This window comes from Nicotiana tomentosiformis, chromosome 4, assembly GCF_000390325.3.
Source record: "Nicotiana tomentosiformis chromosome 4, ASM39032v3, whole genome shotgun sequence".
NCBI lineage: Eukaryota > Viridiplantae > Streptophyta > Magnoliopsida > Solanales > Solanaceae > Nicotiana > Nicotiana tomentosiformis.
Genome location: NC_090815.1, coordinates 136,142,303 through 136,165,202, shown reverse-complemented (window position 1 = coordinate 136,165,202; position 22,900 = coordinate 136,142,303). Strand labels below are relative to the sequence as shown.

General features: G+C 35.4%; 2 protein-coding genes across 5 annotated transcripts; one reads left to right on the top strand and one right to left on the bottom strand.

The window, feature by feature from the left end:
* Positions 1-150: 150 nt before the first annotated feature.
* On the top strand, positions 151-5,490 carry LOC104121318 (dolichol-phosphate mannosyltransferase subunit 1). 3 transcript variants are annotated; one of them, XM_018766585.3, is made up of 8 exons: positions 151-371; positions 1,304-1,403; positions 1,502-1,535; positions 1,624-1,700; positions 2,458-2,483; positions 2,560-2,724; positions 3,178-3,292; positions 3,833-5,183. In XM_018766585.3, the coding sequence occupies exons 1-8, from the start codon at positions 271-273 to the stop codon at positions 3,905-3,907; spliced, it is 693 nt and encodes a 230-aa protein (XP_018622101.1). In that variant the 5' UTR covers positions 151-270; the 3' UTR covers positions 3,908-5,183. The 3 variants fall into 3 exon arrangements, with proteins under 3 accessions (XP_018622101.1, XP_070056401.1, XP_009631578.1); XM_009633283.4 differs by having other exon boundaries at positions 163-371; positions 5,137-5,490; XM_070200300.1 differs by lacking the exon at positions 1,502-1,535 and having other exon boundaries at positions 156-371; positions 1,304-1,437; positions 5,137-5,490.
* A 431-nt stretch (positions 5,491-5,921) lies between these two features.
* On the bottom strand, positions 5,922-7,622 carry LOC104121319 (uncharacterized). 2 transcript variants are annotated; one of them, XM_009633284.4, is made up of 3 exons: positions 7,483-7,622; positions 7,235-7,376; positions 5,922-6,674 (listed from the first exon to the last, which is right to left on the bottom strand). In XM_009633284.4, the coding sequence occupies exons 2-3, from the start codon at positions 7,341-7,343 to the stop codon at positions 6,151-6,153; spliced, it is 633 nt and encodes a 210-aa protein (XP_009631579.1). In that variant the 5' UTR covers positions 7,344-7,376; positions 7,483-7,622; the 3' UTR covers positions 5,922-6,150. The 2 variants fall into 2 exon arrangements, with proteins under 2 accessions (XP_009631579.1, XP_070056400.1); XM_070200299.1 differs by lacking the exon at positions 7,483-7,622 and having other exon boundaries at positions 7,235-7,467.
* Positions 7,623-22,900: the final 15,278 nt, after the last annotated feature.

Genomic DNA, 22,900 nt, shown 5'->3' with positions numbered 1-22,900 from the left:
ACACAAAAATGCAGTATAAGAAAACTTGACAACACATTATGCCGAACAACAATTTTAAAAATATTGCAATTGGGTATTTTTTTTAATTTTATTCCCAGCTACTAATCACTTTTACAATATTTTACTAATATAATTGTTAGATGATTTTGATAATTTGGGGGCCCGACTTAGAACTCTCGGGTCGGGTTTTTACTAATGTTGGGTTGATGTAGTAAATGGTATTATTAGCATTGATTGATCTGAAAGAATTACAATTTTGAGATCAAAAAAATGGAGGAGCAGAAGAAGAACAAGTACAGTATAATTATACCCACCTACAACGAACGCCTAAACATTGCTCTCGTCATTTACCTCGTCTTTAAACATCTCTCGTAAGCACTCTAATTTTTTATTTTTTATTTTTGCTTATTATGTATCCCCAGAAAATGGGTTTTGCGATACAGTTCATGTATTCCAGAATTGAATTGTTTTATATATATATACGATCTTCTAGAAGCAACTTAGATTTGACAATGAATTGCGGTTGTGTAAAGGGAACTAATTGGAATTGTGTAAATTTGTTACTTTTAAGGTGGTTTCTGTAATATCCCAGCAGTGACATATTTGATTAAGATATGATCCAACTATATTTGGGTTCATAATGGTTTGATCGAAATATTAGTTATATGATGAGGAGTATTTGTAAAGATTGTAACTTTTTAGCTCGTTTTAGCGGAATGTAACATGGGTGATTGAGGGTTTTGGCAAAATATTGTAACTTTGAGCATGTTAATTGATTGGTAAGTAGGATTTTTTATTTATTTACAATCTGATTTGTACTGAGGGTTGTTGGCACTTATCACTTATCAGGAGTTAATTTTGAAGGCGCTCCGTCAAAGTATTTAACAGTTCTCAGACACATTGTACGCTATTTCAGTTATTTTCAGTTAGCTTCTGTCCTTCACATCCTTACCATTTTTCCATGTTTGTTCGCTCATTGTTAAGAATATTGATACTCAACCACGAGACAGTGGACTTCAACCAAAAAGACTTTACTAGAGAGATTTACTTATCTGGATGTCGCAATCCTGTTTACTGCATCACATTGGTTGTTTATAATAACGCAAAAAAATGTTGACCATGTTCACGATGTTATTTAGTGGCTTTGAGGGGGATGATCCCATTTTGAGGACCAAAAGTCGCCTTTTCAATGTATTTGAATGATATTTCACTGCTGATTTCTTTGTAGCAGTACTTGGAGGTGATAAAATCATGTAAAAGTTATAAGCAGACTCTTATAGTAAGTTTTTTTTTCCCGACTCAGGGATGTTGATTTCGAAATAATAGTAGTGGATGATGGAAGTCCAGATGGCACACAGGATATTGTCAAACAATTGCAGAAAGTATATGGAGAAGATCATATTGTTAGTAGTTCCTTACTTCACCCAGTTGTTGCACGTTATGCTTCCTGGCTTATACCTATTAATCATCTCATTTTGCTCATTTCTCTTGTTTACTACAGTTATTGAGACCTCGACCTAGGAAACTTGGTTTAGGTACTTCTGCTTTAAGATGATAACCATGAATTATTTTGATAAGAAGATGTTAACCATGAATTAGTCTTTGACGTTCCTCTTATCTTAGGTACTGCATATATTCATGGTTTGAAGCATGCCTCAGGCAATTTTGTTGTCATTATGGATGCGGATCTTTCTCACCATGTAAGTATGATTGAAGATAAGGACTTCGTTTTGGTTTCCTTCTATCTTTTCTCTTTTCGCTGTTGTTGGAAAAGGTCCTTTATCTGTTTGTTTGAACATCAATTATTTTTGTTGGAAAAGGGACAGAAGGGGGATATGTGGAGTATAGTTAGTCTGTTTTTGCCTGATGTCATGGAAAGAAACAATTCAATAGCTCTGGTAGTTCACAGATCATCCGCTGTTTTGACTGTCTACGTCGAATAATTTAAATTGTATTTTTGTGGATTAAGAGTTATTTTTCATGTCTCTCATTTCTCACATACCTTGTCTGTGCCTGCTCTTCCATTACTTTTGGTGTACTTTCCCCCACATCCACCACCCCTCAAAAATAAAGGAAAGGGACAATTTGTTCCTTGGACAACTGAGACGTTATAGTGTAGGACAAAAATATCAGTGAGCTTTCTGAATTTATTATGTGATCCCATTGATAAGTCTGACTCACAACTAGACCGAGATTCTCTTTTTTCTCCTCATTTCTCCTTTCTTTTTTTTTTTTACTGGGGTGGGGTTTTGGGGGGGAGGGGGGAGGAGGGGGATGGATGGGGAAATTCGGGAAGGGGCCTTTGGTAAGCATGCGTTCCTGTTGAAGAGGCATAAGGTGATGCATTTTCTGGGCAGTGATAGCTTATTAGGTGAATGTATGCATCTCTATACTGAGCTTATTCTTCTGTTTGAATTTTAAATTTTATAGTTGATTCTTTTATACTCTTTTTTACAGCCGAAATACCTGCCAAGATTTATCAAGTGAGTATATATTTTCTTAATTTTCATTTTTCTTGTAATGGTGGGTCTAGAACTATAATTCAAATTTTATGTCCAGGAAACAAATGGAGACTGGTGCCAATATAGTTACTGGAACTCGATATGTTACTGGTGGTGGTGTCCACGGATGGAACCTTATGCGCAAATTGACAAGTAGGGGAGCAAATGTCCTTGCACAGACACTACTTTGGCCGGGTGTATCAGACTTAACTGGATCCTTCCGGTATGCTTTAACTTGGAAGTAAAGGAAAATCAGTGATTCTATGAATTGTAATGAATGTGTTTAGGAAATGTAATTGCATAAGAGGTTGCTTAGATTAAGATTACCTCTTAGTGTCTGGGACTCCGGCTTGGAGATTATAAATCTAATAGTGTGATGGATTGGGAGATAATAATAATAATAGATCTAAGACTTCCTATAATCCTTCAAACGTACAACTAAATAGGAGGGAAGTTTACATAGAAAAGCAAGAAAGACACCGTACTTTTATATGGAGAATTGATTTGGTCTCAGGAATCATTGTTTTTTGTATGATTTTGTTATTAAGCAATTGAATTATCATCACGAAATTTACTCTTATACTGGATCTTCCATGTGCCTTTTATACACTGGTAATGCTCACAGCTTTTGTAATTTGTAAAATCGGTGTCTGAAATTGAATTGCTTGTTTTGAAGGCTGTACCAGAAATCTGCACTAGAAGACATCATAAGCTGTTGTGTTAGTAAAGGATATGTTTTTCAGATGGAGATGATTGTTCGGGCTTCAAGAAAAGGTTACCGCATTGAAGAGGTAGCTACAGTCATGAATTTACTGTTGAATACTAATTCATCCACCGTATTATCATTTGGTTGGACCAGAAAATGTGTTCTCATTTCACATCTTGCTATTCATTGCACAATTTATGAGCTCCGAAATGCTATTCTAATAGAAATAATGATGCAACCTAATAGTGTATTCTCTCTCTCTCTCTCTCTCTCTCTCTCTCTCTCTCTCTCTCCTCCCTCCCTCTCTCTCTCTCTCTCTCTCTCTCTCTCTCTCTCTCATGCTTCGGAAAATTCATGCATTTTGTGTTCTATTAGTTTGCATTTCACTCAAATCTGACTCCAAAATCTGTTTTTTTGGCCTCTGAATCCACTGTTATGCTTTGAGTGAGTGATCCTTGCATTGCGTTAGTCTTTCAACTGAGGAATTTCATTTGAGATTGTGGGGTTCTGCTTTTTACTTGATTGGTTCCAGTTCTTGAAAGTTAAAGATCTCAGCGTTTGTCAGCAAAACCATTTTCCATTTTGAGGCGAATTGCGTAATTAGGGATGGTGATTCTTTATGCAGGTGTCTGAACTGAGATTGTTGGGATTTAGATCTGTATCTGTTGTTGATCTAAGTGACATAGAAGTTGAAGTTTGATCTGCTACCAAGTTGGCTGATATTGGTGCCTTTTTATTTCATCGTGTGATGGACTGAGGAGCAAGGGAGAAAGGATTACCGGCCATGTACTCCATAGTTTGGTTGCAGAATGCTAGTAGCTAATTAACTCTGATCTCTGTTGGTATATTCGTTAGGGTCACTATGATTTGTTTAGACGAGTTAGTTGAGACGTGGAAAATATTGGAGACTCTACTATGTCCTTCTCGGGTGTTATAACCTTTCCACATAGAGTGCTACTGAGGAACTGTCTGTTCTTCCAACTCACACAAAGTTATTGTGATGGGAAACAACAGAACTATAGACTGTTTTGCTGGGGCTTCAGGGAGCTGTCAAGAAGGCTGTTGAGCTTGGTGGTTGGCATGGGCTGGTTTGAAAATATGGGTTGAAGTCAAGCTACAAAGAAATGCATTGAATGTGCTAGAACCTCCCGGGGAGGGGGGGGGTGATGATTATGACTTTGGTGACTCGAGCAGTGGTGCAGCTCCTGGTGAAAGTGAAAACCATCACTTTGCCACTGGTGTTGCATACAGAAAAGTGAACAACCTACAGTTCATTTACGACACCATGGCGTTATCTGGACCAGCAAAGATAATGAGCCGTGGCAGCGAAGTTGAACCTAACTATTTTGCAGCCGAGGAGAACTTGGCAAAACTGAACTGGTTCATTATGGAGGTACTAGCGAAACTTCAACCAGCACATAAATAAAGATCAGCTGCTTAGCCCTGTGCAGTTGTACTTCTCGGTGCAGCGAGTTGACGAGGCACATGTGGTAGTGGAATTTATCCGCTACCGAGAGATTAAGATCAGATCACAGTCACACACACACATTGAGATTTTATGACAGGGAAAGTTGAAGGTTGGATTTTTATCTGCAATATATGCATAGAGAGTAAATATTATGAACCTATTCAACTTAGTTCAGCTAATTTTAGACTGCTAGTGGAGACTGGGAGCTTCTTTGTTGGCTATCCTCCAATTATCTTTTGGATCCTTACCTTGTATTATGCGGCTGTGACCTGTTTGATATTTATAACCATCATTCCAAGAAAAATAAAGAGTCACTCTTTTTGTTTTTGTTTTGTTTTCTGTATTAGTTCTTCACAATTAGTCCCTGCAAGTACTTCATTGGTTTGTTTTATTTGTATGTTGTACCTTACATCTTTCTAAAGGTTTAGCGTAAATTCAAGTTCGAATTTTACTATTTGTAGGTTCCAATTACTTTTGTCGATAGAGTATTTGGAAGTTCCAAGCTGGGAGGATCTGAAATAGTGGAGTACCTGAAGGGCCTTCTGTATCTTCTGGTTACAACTTGATATGGATAGCAAGCTGCGACAATCTGAAGACTTGAACTAGAACCATTTAACATATTCTTTTTCTTTTTACTTCAGCTTAGGTGACAAATTTTGATGAATGAGCTATTATATATTTGAAAGATTGTTACTGAAGTAATTGTCAATGCTACTTTGGCTTATTTTATGGATGCTGCTTTTCAGTATTGGCTAGTACACTTGTACCAGTTATCTGTTATCAGATAATGTCATAAAAGTGCTTCCTTTTTCGGATCGTTGGATTAGTTTTAGGTCATTTTGATGTGGGGTCTAAGCAAATTGATTCCAACATTCTGTGAATTTAACTTGTATTTTCCAATGCTTATTCTGTGTGTCGTGAAATTGGACATATGTGTAGCTCCATCACAACTCACAACTTATATAACCTGCAACAAACTGTTTTGGTGCCCACAGACCTGTCCAAGGGTGATGATGTATGAGATGAATATAGTGGTCAGTTTTTATTATGATTGGTTGGGTTTCTCATTTCTCCTTGTTCCACTATTTCCAATAATTTGGATCAACTGACTAAATTACTATGAGATACATTGATTGGAAATAAACAGGCATAACTTCCAATGCCAGTAGTTAAATAGACTGCTATTGGTTCTGCAATGGAAAGAATGACACATAAATAAACATTAAGATAAGCCAACACACAAAGAAAAACTCAAATCACAGCCACCCATAAAATTAAACTGAAGCTATCAGCTACATAGCTCCTTCAATGTACTTCAAACATTAAAGCTGCAAGTGCTTTTCAATTTGCACAGCACTAACCACATTTTCCATCCAAAAGTTCAAGAAACTACTACTATTACTTTTTGTTCAATAAATAAAAGGTCTATGGAAAAATCAAACATCTGTAGGAGGTAAAAACAGGTTCATCCCAACTCAAATTTTCCTAACTCTTCTGACTGTAGTTTTCCTCTCTGAAAATCCAACAAATTTGTCCATGCTCACGGGCAATGGAGGCTTCTTGTTCTCCTTACTAGCCGCGCTTCTCAAGAAGTACCTTGGAGTTTCTCTCCTCTCAGCTATTGGAGTAGAAGCAACTGATTTCCTCGCGCTTTGGTACACCTTAGGCTCTCCTCTTTTCTTCGAAGATTCAACTCTAACTCCCAAATCATAAGCTGGTTTCTTCTCATCTCCAGTGTCGCCTTTCTTCCTCTTCAATCTCTCATTCCTTCTAGCAGAGTACTCTTCGTAAAACCTTCCCCTTTCAAATAAAGGACTTCTCTTTGCATTCATTGAATCAGAGTTTCCAATAGCATTCACATCCCCATTACCAAATTCATTCTTCACCATTTTTGCTAAAGCCCTTAGTTCACAAGAAATGGTACGATACTCTGGACGAAGTTCCCATTCTTCAACATTGCTGCTAGCCCTTTTAGGCACCTGAGTTTTTGTCAAAGAACCTGCGTACAATGAAAAAATATTAGCCCAAGAAAAGATCTCTAAAAAACCATCAAAAAGTAAGAAAGAAAAGGGGTCCTCAAATTTTGTCATTTTCCAACTACTATATAAGCTATTAAAATCTGTCCTTGTTTACATTCAAAGAATAAGAAAATTCTGTTAAGACCATCAAGTTGGAGAACGAAAAGGGGTCTTTCATTTTGTATTTCAGTTCCAACTGTTGTACTAAGCATGGAAATTAATTCCATTTTTATAATCAAAGAGTTTAGCCAAAACAAATTCCACAAAAAACAAAAGAAAAACAACACAAAAACAACAACTACGCTCCAATCCTCTATATCAATAGTCAACACAACAAGCAAAAAGGGTCTCAAATTTTTTTCTTTCACCTCTAAAGCTACTGTATTAAGCATGAAAATTGGTTCTTATTTATATTCAAACAACTATCAAAACTAGAAATGAAAAACAACATAATAACATCCATTTTCTCTTCGTTCAAATACAAAAATGAAAAAGCAAAAGGGGTCTTAAATTTCTTCTTTCAAGCTCTAACTACAAATACCTGGTGGGGTTCGAATAGCATTTGGAGTGGATTGAAGAACACGGCGAGTACGAACGCCAACAGGGGATCTAGCAAGTGGAGGTTTACGGTCTGATCTCCTCATCATCATCTTGGAAATGAACACAAATCAAAGCTTGAAAATCTGGAAAAGGGAATTGAAAAACACAGAAAAATAGGTGAATTGAAACTTTAAGAAAAGGAGAGAAGCGGCGGAAAATGTGAAAGAGAAGAAAATATTTAGTGCTTACCTTAGTGCTTTGAGCGTTCTTCTTTTGGCGATATTAGTTTATTGTTGTTAATTTTGTCCTATTTGAGAGCCTTTTATATAATTTGAATTTCGCCGTAAAGTGGGGAGGAGCGCCCCAACGGTCAAATTCAAAGATCAGACGGTTTCAAATTGTCTGAAATAAAAGAAAGGATTGATGGAATATTATTGCTAGTACTATAAAGACAAAAGTTCTATATGGAGAATAATATAGAAATTAAATTCTTTGTAATATGATAATTAACTCTTTTTTTCAGTTTATAAAATTTCAACCTCAAAATGTAAAGTCTTTCTTCAAGAGACAATGTAAAGGAGCTATAATTTTTACTGTGAAGTCAACTATATAAATTCGCACGAACCATGTTACTCACGCTCATTTTTGTCTAAGTAACCTTATAAATATAATTTTTTGTATGTTATTAATCTATTGAGTAGAAATTAAATCTTTTTTCGAGATAATTCAAATGCTGAATTTACTGTATAGATTGTCTCAAGATGGACTTGTTGACATGTGACACATCTTAGAAAAAATAAATATTGAAATTCATAACAAGTAGGACGTCGATAATGCCAAAGCTTTATAGCATATTTGACCAAACTTCTCCAAAGATCAAAAATATTTTTTTTTCTTTTTTCAAAAACACTTTTTTTCTTAACTTAAGGTATTTGGGTTACACTCTGTGCGTCCCAACGTGACGTATAATGAATATGAGACTTGTTAATCATGATTTAAATGAGTTTAAAGTCATAATACGACTATATATGATGTTTGGATAAAACACATAAAGTTTGGGGAAAATCGGATTAAAGTTGAGAAAAACCAACTAAGAATTTGCCATATAACAGAGCTTTTTGAGAAATAAATTTCGTGTGCTATATGAGGTTTTTTGGGACATATTATATACCAAATTGAAGGTCTTAGAATGTAGTTTTCAACGCTCTTAACCGTTTGTTCATACGATATCCGGATAAAATAATATAAGCGTCGGAAGATGGGCAAATCAGAGGGTGCCAAGCTAGCACCTTTTGACTTTTCAAAAGTTAATATATTTTTTTTAACTCGTCTCTCTCTCTCTCTCTCTCTCTCTCTCTTTATTTTTACATAGCATCTGACCAGAGGACACCATAAACGGTCATTAAGCTCTCTAATATTGCTTCAAATAAGACTATCATCTCGGACACGAAATCAAGAAGCGATAACATTAAAACGATCCCTACGACGTAAGTATCGCTATATCGCCTCTCTTTTTCTTTGTAGTTTGAGTTTTGGAATATAAGCTTTAAATATCTAGAAAAGTAGATAAATTCATTTCCTAATAGTTAGACCTCACGGGACGGTGATCGGAAGCCCTGAGTTCGAGTTATTTGACTTGTAGTGGACTACTTTATGAGCTGTTTTGTGTTGCTTTTGGGTTGTCTATTGTGCTGCTGATTTATGGAGTTTGGAAGGATAAAAATGGCGTTGAGAAACGCCACATGTGGTAGGGTAGTAGGTTGGTCGCTCGTCGATGTAGTTGCATGCTAATTGATAATTTGTTGATTGGGTGTATTATGGTATATTTGGGGGTTTTGTTGTATTGAAGGTCCCAGATTGTAATTAGGTTGGTTTTGAGTTGCTGATTGTATTATGTTTGTATCTCGCTTATAGTAGGCTTGAGGGAGCAGTAAAATCAGGGAAAATGCTGCCCGTTTTATTTTAGAATCGAGTTATCATTTGAGATACGTAATATACTACCACCATCTAAATTGTACACGTATTTCTTTGCTATAGGGTTGACGCGCTAGTTGTCATAAGCTTGTTGTTGAGTTGCATTGACGACTTGAGGTATGTTAAAGCTATCCCTTTTTTCTTTTTGGCATGATCCAAATGATACAAACGAAACGAGCAAAATACGCAATGTTTCATAAATGACTCTATTCATAGAAATAATAGGGGTGTCTATATTCTTGATTCCCCATGTGAATTATTATTATATCCTCTGTTCATGGGTCCTAGAAAAATACGTATTTGATAAAGTTTGTCCGAAAGGAATATTAATTTTATGATATTCGAGAAATCTTATTAACGTATTTCTTATGCATTTCATGCATTTATACATGTACATTGACCCATGACCAGAAGGCGTTATATACGCATATATTATATGTATATGGGATATGGAAAAATGTTAAGGCGTTATATACGCACCACCACCTGATCAGCTGGTATATGTTGATGATTTTGCCCACAGTGATCGAGATGATATGATGGGATGCCCTCAGAGGCTTGATGATGTTATGTACACCTATACCTATGCATGATAAGACATTTACATGCACGTGCATGCCATTATAAATGTTTCAGGATTCACAAAGTTATTTAGACTCACAGGTGGAATTCTTTACCCCATGTTTCATCTATGTCTTTTATGTACTGATTTTCATGCTTTACATACTCAGTACATTATTCGTACTGGCGTCCCTTTTTGCCCGGGGACGATGCGTTTCATGCCCGCAGGTGCAGGTAGACAGGCTGACGGTCCCCCTTCTTAGGATCCTTGATCAGCGAGAGTTGATGTACTCCATTTGATCCGGAGCTGCTTTGAGTTTTGGTACGATGTGTTTACATATATATATATATATATGGGTACAATGGGGCCCAGTCCCGTCCTTTATACAGTTGTATACTCTAATAGAGGTCTATAGACAGTCATGTATAATTAGATAGTATGTGGCCTTATCGGCTAGCCCTACCATATTCCATATATATATAGGTAGAACTCGGGCACTCGTCACAGCCCATTTGTTTGGGTCGTGACAATTTGGCCAAGCTTTTTGGGGAAAAAAGTGATTTTGGGAAGAAGCAGAAGTAGTTTCTGAGAAGCAGAAAAAGTAGCTTCTTCCCAAAAGTAGAAACAGTTTTGGCTTTTCTTCTTACCAAAAATACCCTTAACAAAATATAATATATAACAAAATAACCGTTAACTCCAATACTTAGGATATTAATGTATAAGTTTTTCTTCTTATTTTTAGGATAGTTTTATAATATATGGTGACTTTAGGGATGAATACTTTTATATTTGTTGAATGATTTTTAATGTATTTGAATAATATTAAAATAATTAAAGTACTTTTTATTTTATTTTTTCATATTTTACTTAAATAAAATGAAATTTTTTAATTATTGCATGTAATAACAAATTTTTAAGATTATTTATTTACTTATAATATTAACTATTAAGTAAATCTATTCATGTCTTTGTTCGTAATTTGATACTTAAAAGCACTTTTTGAAAAACTTGGTCAAACACAAATTATTGTCCAAAAGTATTTTTCATAGTGATTTCAAACACAAATTGTTTCTCTCCAAAAGTACTTTTTTCAAAAGTACTTTTAAAAAAAGCACTTCTCAAAATAAACTGATTTTTCCAGCTTGGCCAAACATGCTATAAATTGATGTGCTTTGATTGGTATCAAGTATTAACTTAAATTAAGTATATTAAAATTTTAATATTGCATTAACATCCGTTAGAAGATTGGTGCTATCGCCACGTTTTGTCTATTTGTGCCCGTACACAAAGCAATTGTAGATTCTTTTTCTTCGTTTTTTCTAAAGAAAATTTTGTTGATAGCCATTTTTATCATCATGTCTAAAACTCCAAAATTACCAATGAAGTTCTGCTCTAGTGCAAATGATGAGGTTTAATAATCTTGATGTTTAAAATTTAAAGGTCTCCTTATAGTGAATTTCACTCTCATTTGTTCAAAGAACAAGCATAATTTTATAAAGTTAAAATCAAACAAATAAAGTTAAAATAATTTTATAACATCCCGTGTATGCATTAAAAAAAAAATCACATGCTGTAGATTCATTATTAGTTTGATACGTGAACCGGCTGCGAATAAATTTGTTTTCCTTTGAAGAAAAACCTTCCATCTATTTCTTCAAAAGTTTCATAATTTTGGGGAGAGATTCGACTAAAATTCTGTAAAGATATACAAGTTAAAGTGATTGTTACACAAAGAGTCGGCCAAATTCAATATTTTTTTAGTTGGTATACATTAATTCTAAACAGTTATACATATATTATACATAAATTTTATATATATTATATATCTACCGGTTATTTTTAATTTATGAGATTAAGTAAGCGACCATTTGAGTTAATTTTTCTAAGTTGCTTTAAATCATAGTCATTCAAGGGAGGAGAAAAGACCCAAAATAATCTAGTATCTTTAGACTTTAACTCAAACTAGTCTGATTTCTTTCACATGGAGCACTAATAGTCCACATTCTTTAATAAAGTTGTACACTTTTAGTCTTCATGTTTGATATGAAAAAAATATTTTCCGGAAAATATTTTTTAATTTTCTCATGTTTGGTTGGCTTAAATGTTTTGGAAAACATTTTCCTCATGAACTCATTTTCCTCCAATTGGAGGAAAATATTTTCCCTATCGAGAGAAGGAAAAATATTTTCCAAAACTTTTCTTCAACCTCCACACCCTTTTCTTCAAACTTTTCTTCACTATTTACATTTTCTAGCCATATACATAGATTATACATTTATTATACATAATTATACACATATAATACATAAATTATACATATATTATACCTCTACGGGTTATTTTTAGTTTAAGCAGTTAGGTAGGCGACTATTTGGGTTAATTCTTTTTCTTTTTATGATGTAGAAAAAGTATTTTCTTTCATTTCAACAAAATGATGTAGCAAAAAGTATTTTCTTTCATTTCAACAAAATGAGTACTTTTTTCATGTTGTAGAAATAATACTTTCTTTTTCAACCAAAAAAATAGTATTTTCTTTTTAGTTGTGTAACACAAATTTCAAGTTTCAACGTTGATTTTGCGAGAAAAGGTAAAGCAACACATCAGTCTCTTTGTGTAATTTTTTTAAAAAATAATTAAATTCTTGAATAAAATAAAGTATTAAAAATATTGGGTAATTGGGGTTGGTGAAGGGGGGAGGGGAGGGAGAGGAGGCATGGAGGGAGGGGAGCATGGGAAACATGGGGATTTGTGTGTGGGGGGGGGGGGGTGGAGGGGTAAGAAAATTAGCATAAAAAAAATTTTAAAAAATATTTTTTTCTCTCTAAACAAACGCTAGAAAAAAAATTTCGAAAAAAGTTTTTCACTCACCAAACATACAAGGAAAAATAAATGATAACCACTCATTTTTTAGGATATATCAAACATGGAGACTACCACTTTATTAAAGAATGTGCACTATAAATACTTTATGTGAAAGAAATAAGATTAATTTGAGTTAAAGTCCAAAAATACTGGACTATTTTGGGTCTTTTCTCTTCGGAGGAGCAATCTGTTTTTTCTTTTCTTTTTTGTCTCAAAGTAAAAGCAGACCACACAAAAACCCATTCATTGCACAATACATCTAAGCCCACGGGACCACATTTGAGCGTTTGACTTTTTCCTTTCAAGATAGTAGGGGTAGCCAGTTTTCCCATTATTAATTAAAAAATAGTTAGTATTCGCAAAGTTATTAAAAAATATTTATTATGTTATGCGGAATAAAGCTTAACAAAAATATTGTTAGTAAACACAAAAAATATAAAACTCTTACGTATAAATTTCTAGCACATTGTATCAGAGTTCAAACTTCAAAGACACATTGTATGCGAATTTCAATATAGTTTACAGGACTTTAACTTGTAAAAGTTCAAACTCTAGCATATTATACTATAATTTACATACAGGATATTTTGAACTCCAACACATTATGTTGGATATTTCATATGCAAAAAGTTCGAACTCTAACATATTATGCTGAAATTTTTTCGAATTTTAACTTAGGGCATTTTTGTCTAGATTTTATTATCGCATAAAAAAATGACTAAATTTCGAGTAGTTTTAAAACAGTAACTAATTTTCAATTAGCAATTATACATTAGGCTATTTTTGAATTTCTCTCTTTTTCAATCATCTTAATTTTAATCAACACGTTGTCTAAAACTATAAATTTAGACATTAACCAAAATACCTAAAAAGGAAATTTAGGAAGCAATACAAGAAATCAATTAAAAGAGTCAACATTCTAGAGTACAAGTATTCACTTTCATGCCTAGCAAGAACAACAACAACAACAACAACCCAGTAAAATCCCACTAATGGGGTCTGGGGAGGGTAGTGTGTACGCAGGCCTTACCCCTATCCCGAAGGAGTAGAGAGACTGTTTCCGAAAGACCCTCGGCTCAAAAAAAAAAGACAAAAGGACAAAAAGGAGACAATATTAGTATCGCAATAACAATCATAGGATAAATAGAAACACCATGAAATCCAGAAGAAGAATGCAAAGCAAAGGGAGACAATATTAGTATCACCACAACAATCATAAGAACAATAGGAACACCATGAAATCTAGAAGAAAGATGCAAAGAAAAAGCGATAGTTAGTAAATAGGACATGCACTGAAAAGCGAAATAGTAAGCCACAACATTGCCACTAGCTATCTTAGACAAAAATCCTACATGGCTAGTCCCACAATGGTACGAAGTAAGGCACAACTCAACTACCTCCTAACCTACAACCCTAATACTCGACTTCCACGTCTTCCTATCCAGTGTCATGTAGAACTACTAGTCAAATAAATCTTTAACCGAGCTAATTATCTAAACTAAAAAGTTGTTTCAGCATATCTAAAGCTGAAACATTGTGCTGCTTGTTTCTGACGTTGGCTAACGTTGGAACAAAAGAAACAAAAGATTGACGTTCCAGAAATTTAAGTAGGTACAATACGAGGATTCTATACGTTTTTGTCTCAAAATCATATTCATATAAAGCACCCTTCGATATACTACCATCCATGTTTAAACCAGTGCAAAAATTGGCCAGTGTATACAATTTCCCAATTTTGGATTTTATCATCATATGCAACAACCACAATGTATTTCTTTAAGGTACAAACGAGGTGAAGTTTTCCTTGAGCCACCCCAAACCATGTATTAAATCCTATACAGATTCTATCATTTCTCCTGAAAATTTAACAAAATCAAAATTTTACAACAAGTTAATTAATTATATTAATCATGATATTAGAAAATAACAATGAAATTTACAAGAAGTTATCTATCTAATCAACAAAGATTGTTGAACACCCTTCGTCGTGAAATCATTGTCACGAGTCATGACCCAAGCCCACGGGCAACAGCACGTGTTGTCCGCTTTTGAGGCTCGAGGTGGTGTAGCCCGAAAGTATGGTATCAGAGTTACCCCGCGTGCAACCTTGAACGATGGTAGGGCAAACCTCAGCGATGACGCTAAGTCCCTAAGGGGTGTATGTGACACCCTAGGCGAATCCACATAAACAAAATACATGAGAAATGTTGGGTATATAAGTAAACAATATACTAGTGAGTTGGGTTGTTACAATTATTTTGTGTAAAGTCAACCTGACTTCGCCATTGATTATCTCTATATGTAATAAGATGCATTAGTTTAGGTTGTCTACATCACACCCCTTGGGTTCAGCTCTTCCCCGAACCCTACGTGAACGCGCGTTGCCTTGTGCACCGGGCTACCTTGTTGTTGTAATATGATGCATTAGTTTTGATAACATAAAAAAGAAAAAGAAAAAAAGATTACCATTTCGAAGGTGCTTAATGACGTGAAGAGAGTTGTTAAGAGTTATAGCATTTTTCTTCTTTGTATCAAAAGCGAGAACACAACCATCAGCCATTAGTCAATTCAAAGTATGATACAAGTAAGCAGGTTTACTGAAGAAATATTCAAAACTTGCCGAGCCTGTTGTCAATTGGAAATCTTGCCATAGTACCCCTGCAGAGTCCTCTGATGAAAACATGTTGAACTCATACCCTTTTTGTTTACCTATCACTTGAACCATCACCACACCTTGTATTGATCAGAATTATATTAGTGTAGTCAGAGCCCAAGCCTATACCAAGCATCTGTTTGGAATATAAGTAATTGAGTTAGTATCTTCGTAAAATATTATAAGGCATAAAGATAATGAAAAGAGGAGATAAACACAAGAATTCCATTAGCTATCACTATTCTCCGCCACAATCATCAACCGTCACCACCGTAACAGCCCAGCACACTAGAGATATTGTCTGCTTTGAGCCTAGGTCCGCACGACTTTAAAATGCGTCACTAGGGTCTAAGACATGTCTATTTATCTGCACGCAGAGTGACTCTAATACCATATGTAACTACCCAGAGGTTTGACCCATCACCGTTCAAGGTTGCACACGGAGTGACTCTGATACTAAATGTAATTGCCCAGCCCACTAGTGACATTATCTACTTTGGGCCTAGGCCCGCACGGCTTTAAAACGTGTCACTAGGGTATAAGGTCTTACTACTTATATACTCAGCATCTCTCCCGTGTTTTGTCGATGTGAGTTTCGTCTAAGTTGTCACAGTAGCACCATCAAGCATCATTGTTAACCATCACTTGCAACTACCATCATTATTTAGTATTTAGATCTTAATAACACATCTTAATATTCAAAGATGTCTTCAGATTCAGGCGTCCTAATCTTAATATAAATAAATAAATTAGATAACCTAAAAGTGTATATGTATAACATCAAATAATATGGATGCACTTAATAATTCTAAAATCATTTGAAATTATATATATATATATATATATATATATATATATATATAAAATTTCAAATGATTTTAGAATTGGACTGACTTGTTTCAGTATGACTATTACTAGAAGTAGAAATTGGGTAGGGAGAAATTTTGTTGAAAATCTTAGGAGATACGGACTCTGAATATAGAAATGTTAAAACTGGTGGCAAGGCATGGGTTTCAACGAATTTTGGGTCAGAAAGTAAGTGGTTGAATTTCTTGTTTAGAATTTTGCATTGAACTAATTTCTTCAAAGGCAAATAAGAGATAATTTTTGTTAGTCCCGCCAATATTGCTGTATATATAAATAATAATTCTGCAAAATATAAGTTATCGTAATGAAACAGTAATAAATTCGAGCCTACTGAATTCACAGTGTTTCCTTAAGGAATTTAATCCCCTCCTAGTACCCAAGGTAATGGATTATTTCCTCCCAGGATAGAACGAATCACACACTGGTATAGCGGTACTTCAAACCTTAGTGTTTCAGCGAACACAAAGTTCGGTAGTAAATCACACTTACAATTGCTTTGTTTGAAGTTAAAACAATGCAGAACGAAGGAGTAGAAACTCAAAAAATCGTATGAAAATGCGGAGAGGAAGGAGCGATTTCAGTTTGTGTCTTGTATGTTGTGTGTTGTGTGTCTTTCTTCAACAGCTGCTGCACATATATATAGCAGCCAGTGTTGAAGAAAAACAATCGCCCACCCTCCATGGTGGAGCAAGCATTAGCTTGTTTGTGGAGCAAGCACATTCATGGTGGGAAGAGCATTAGGCGGCTGCCTTGTGGTCAATACACGGATTAAAAAATATCCGTTACAAATGCGGATAATCTTACGTTAATATTTACTATTAACAAATAAATTTGGTCCAAAAAATTAATCAATCAATCGATCATTTGACCAAATCTGAATCCAAATCCGAATCCGAATCCGAATCCGTAGCCGTAGCCGTAGCCGTAGCCGAAGCCGAAGCCGAAGCCGAGCCGAGCGAGCGACGACGACGACGGCGCGAGGCTTGCTTTCTTCTTAACTCTTTAAGAGCTACAAGAAGAGCAATTATATATATACCCACCAAAATTTTTTTCATCTTCCAATATGGGATAATGTCTCATTGTCAAGAGGGGGAAACTTAAAATTTTACTCAAAATTTTTATTTTCCCTCCATTTCCCATTCACCCTCATTTTAAGACTATTTCATCTTAAAAATAAAAACCTCAACAATCCCCCACATGAATGGAGAATGGCTATATCACGGAAGTATGCATGGAAAAACTGTGTGATTTACAAGCAAGGATTAATCGCATCTGGATAAGTAGGTTTCCCTTTGAACTTTTCGTAGTAAACTTATGTCGGATATACTCGGTCAATCGGTAGATTTGATATCTTTGAACCATCGATCTTTGGTGTATACCTAGACAACCATAAGTCACACAATCAACCCTTAACCGTCTTTGGTTCTCATTGTTGTGTTCGTTTCAGCCATGAACACCGCCTGGTTTCATAAGTGCGTAGAGAACTGGCCTTACAAAGTTCTCCTTGAAGCGGCTAACACTTCACACTTACATAGGTGATTCCTAAACGTGTCATCCTGTAGATACACTTTTTGATATACCCCGTATCAAATTTAGAAATCATTAAAAAGCCTTAATGCTTTATCCTTGGTACTGAACATTGTCTCATCACGAGAACGAACTAAAATTTTATTTGACAATGTTGAACCGTCATTAATGACTTTGTTTGATCTCCTTGAACCTAGATCTTGGGATCTCCAGTCTTCTAGGTAGAGTTACCGCCACAATGACTTGTTCTCGGCCATAGCCCCATTCCCCTTGTTGATTTCTCAACTACCTCTCTAGTTAGGCCTTTTGTAAGTGGATCCGACACATTATCACTTGATTTTACATAGTCAATCGTGATAATTCCTCTAGAGAGTAATTGCCTAACGGTTTTATGTCTTCGTCGTATATGACAAGATTTACCGTTATACATAACGCTCCCAGCCCTTCCAATTGCCGCTTGACTATCACAATGTATGCATATTGGTGCCAACAGTTTGGGCCAAAATGGAATGTCTTCCAAGAAATTCCGGAGCCATTCAACTTCTTCACCAGCTTTATCTAAGGCTATGAATTCAGCCTCCATTGTAGAGCGGGCAATACATGTTTGTTTGGACGACTTCCAAGATACCGCCCCTCCACCAATAGTGAATACATATCCACTCGTGGACTTAGAATCAGTTGAACCAGTGATCCAATTTGCATCACAGTATCCCTCAATCACCGCATGGAATTTACTGTAGTGCAAGTCAAAGTTCTGGGTATGTTCTAAATATCCCAAAACTCGTTTCATTGCCATCCAATGAGATTGGCCTGGATTGCTCGTATATCGACTCAGTTTACTTATAGGACAAGCTATATCTGGTCGTGTACAATTCATGATATACATTAAGCATCCCAACACACGAGCATAATCCAATTGTGATATGCTTTGGCTTTTATTCTTTGCTAATGCAAGATTCACGTCAATTGGAGTCTTTGCAATTTTAAAGCCCAAGTGCTTGAATTTTTCAAGTACTGTCTTAATATAATGAGATTGTCACAATGCCAGACCTTGAGGAGTCTTATAGATCTTAATTCCCAGAATTAAATCAGCAACTCCCAAGTCTTTCATATCAAACTTGCTATTGAGCATACGCTTAGTAGCATTTATGTTGGCAATGTCATTACTCATTATCAGCATATCATTCACATATAGGCAAACAATGACTATGTGATTTGGAACATTTTTAATGTACACACATTTATCACATTCATTTATCTTAAAACCATTTGACAACATTGTTTGGTCAAATTTCGCATGCCATTGTTTGGGTGCTTGTTTTAGTCCGTAAAGAGACTTAACAAGTCTACATACCTTCTTTTCTTTACCTGGAACCACAAACCCTTCAGGTTGTTCCATGTAAATTTCTTCCTCCAACTCTCCATTTAAGAAGGCCGTCTTAACATCCATTTGATGAATTTCAAGACCATACACTGCAGCTAATGCTACTAATATCCGTATGGACGTAATTCTTGTAACTGGAGAGTATGTATCAAAGTAGTCTAGACCTTCTCGTTGTCTATACCCTTTGACTATGAGCCTTACCTTGAATTTATCAATAGTGCCATCATCTTTGATTTTTCTCTTAAAAATCCATTTAGAACCCAAAGGTTTATTTCCAGGAGGAAGATCAACCAATTCCCATGTATGGTTGTTTAATATGGATTCTATTTCACTATTGACTGCCTCTTTCCAAAACAATGATTCCGAAGAAATCATAGCTTCTTTAAATGTTTGAGGTTCATTCTCCAATAAGAAAGTCACAAAATCTGGTCCAAATGAAGTAGACGTTCTTTGACGTTTACTACGTCTTGGATCCTCCTGATTACATGTACTTTCTTTTGTTTCTTCCCGAGGTCGTTTAGATCCTTCACCAAACGACTCACATTCCTTTTTATACGGATATATATTTTTAAAGAACTCAACATTATCTGATTCTATAACCGTATTATTATGAATGTCGGATTTTTTGATTTATGAACCAGAAATCGATATGCTTTACTATTTATCGCATATCCTATGAAAACACAATCAACGGTTTTCGGTCCTATCTTTACCCTTTTGGGTTTAGGAACTTGCACTTTTGCCAAACACCCCCACACTTTAAAATAATTCAAGTTGGGCTTCCTTCCTTTCCATTTTTCATATGGAATGGATTGTGTTTTGCTATGGGGCACTCGATTTAATATTCGATTAGCCGTAAGAATGGCTTCCCCCCACAAGTTCTGTGGCAAACCAGAACTTATCAACAACGCATTCATCATCTCCTTTAATGTGCGATTCTTTCTTTCCGCAATCCCATTAGATTGGGGCGTGTAAGGGGCTGTTGTTTGATGAATAATTCCATATTCTAAACATATTTCTTCAAAAGGAGATTCATATTCACCACCCCTATCACTTCTTATCATTTTTACTTTCTTGTTAAGTTGCGTTTCAACTTCATTTTTGTATTGCCTGAATGCGTCTATTGCTTCATCTTTACTATTCAGTAAGTAAACATAGCAATATCGAGTACCATCGTCAATAAAAGTTATGAAATAATTTTTTCCACCGCGAGATGGTATTGACTTCATGTCACAAATATCTGTGTGAATTAAGTCTAAAGGATTTGAATTCCTTTCAACTGACTTATAAGGATGTTTAACATACTTAGATTCCACACATGTTTGACATTTTAATTTTTCGCATTCAAACTTAGGCAGTACTTCCAAGTTAATCATTTTCCGCAAGGTTTTATAATTGACATGACCCAAACGTACATGCTATTAATCATTTGACTCAAGTAAGTAAGAAGAAGCTGAAATATTATTATTGTTTTCCACAACCATTATATTCAGATTGAAAAGGCCCTCGGTGAGGTAACCTTTTCCTACAAATATTTCATTCTTACTTATGACAACCTTGTTGGACACAAAAACGCACTTAAAACCGTGCTTAACAAGAAGTCCAGTAGAGACTAAATTCTTTCTCATTTCGGGAACATGAAGGACATTGTTCAAAGTCATGACCTTGCCAGAAGTCATTTTCAGAAATATCTTCCCATATCCTTCAACTTTTGCTGTTGAAGCATTTCCTATATAAACTGTCTCTCCGGGTCCAGCAGGAGCATAAGTAGCAAAAGCTTCTCTAACTGCACAAACATGGCGAGTGGCTCCTGAATCAAACCACCACAGTTTAGGATTTCTCACCAAGTTACATTCAGAAAGCATGGCATACAAGTTATCAGCATCATCATGGTTTACTACCATGTTTGCTTGATCCCTTTTCTTATCTTTCTTCGGAGCACGACACTCCGTAGATTTGTGTCCGGTTTTCCCACAGTTGTAGCAGTTTTCACTGAACCGCTTCTTGCTTGGATTGTATTTCGGACCAGAAGCCTTCTTCCTCTTTTTGTTATCTTCAACAATATTTGCTCCCATTATTGTTGAATTTCCACGGCCTCTCCTTTCAGCAGCTTTATTGTCCTCTTCGATTCTCAACCGAACAATGAAATTTTCAAAGGACATTTCCTTTCGTTTGTGTTTCAAATAATTTTTGAAGTCCTTCCACAACGGAGGCAACTTCTCAATCATTGCTGCTACTTGGAATGCTTCATTGATGACAAGACCTTCAGCAAGTAGATCATGAATAATCACTTGCAATTCCTGGACTTGGGTAATAACAGACTTGCTATCTACCATTTTGTAGTCCAAAAATTTTGCGGCAACGAATTTCTTCATCCCGGCATCTTCAATTTTATATTTCTTTTCAAGTGCATTCCACAATTCTTTTGACGTCTCCACGCTACTGTATACATTATACAGATTATCATCCAGTCCGCTAAGAATATAATTCTTGCATAAAAAATCAGAATGCTTCCACGCTTCAATTACGAGAAAGCATTCATTCTCTGGAGTTTTATCTGGCAGATCAGGAACATCTTCCTTGATGAACTTCTGTAGACATAACGTAGTTAAGTAGAAGAACATCTTCTGCTGCCAGCGCTTGAAATCAATCCCGAAAATTTTTTCGGGTTTTTCTGCCGGTGTTCGACTTGTCGATGCGTTTTCAGTCACTATCGGAACAGCTTGATTTTCGCTTTCAGTCGTCCATTTTTTTTTTTGAAAAAAGAAATGACACAAACAAACGTTTAATACACGTTTTCAAACTGGAGTAAAAATCACGTAGATTTTAATCTCCAACAAAACGCCACGAAGGCTTTACTCTCCAAACCGGGAGTACACAAAACCACAAAGGTTTTAGTTTGCAGAATAATAAGAATAACACAAATACAGAAATAAATATTAAATTCCTTAAGATTGTTAGTCCCGCCAATATTGCTGTATATGTAAATAATAATTCTGCAAAATATAAGTTATCGTAATGAAACAGTAATAAATTCGAGCCCACTGAATTCACAGTGTTTCCTTAAGGAATTTAATCCCCTCCTAGTACCTAAGGTAATGGATTATTTCCTCCCAGGATAGAACGAATCACACACTGGTGTAGCGGTACTTCAAACCCCAGTGTTTCAGCGAACACAAAGTTCGGTAGCAAATCACACTTACAGTTGCTTTATTTGAAATTAAAACAATGCAGAACGAAGGAGTAGAAACTCAGAAAATCGTATGGAAATGCTGAGAGGAAGGAGCGATTTCAGGTGTGTTGTGTGTCTTTCTTCAACAGCTGCTGCACATATATATAGCAGCTACTAACAAATAAATTTGGTCCAAAAAATTAATCAATCAATCGTTTGACCAAATCCAAATCCGAAGCCGAGCGAACGACGACGACGACGGCGCGAGACTTGCTTTCTTCTTAATTCTTTAAGAGCTACAAGAAGAGCAATTATATATATACCCACCAAAAATCTTTTCCTCTTCCAATATGGGACAATGTCTCATTGTCAAGAGGGGGAAACTTAAAATTTTACTCAAAAATTTTATTTTCCCTCCATTTCCCATTCACCCTCATTTTAAGACTATTTCATCTTAAAAACAAAACCTCAACAATTTTCACAACAAAATCGTCATACAGTTCCATATTATTCATCAAATTCGTAGCCTTGCTTTGAATTGTTTGGTACAACATGTTTGTTTGTAGTTACGAATGATAAAGCCGTGGTGTAATTAGACGGAAAACCCCGTATTTAATCGGCTTTTCATATGTAGCTGTGTATGTGCCCTAATTTTGGTTTTTCTTT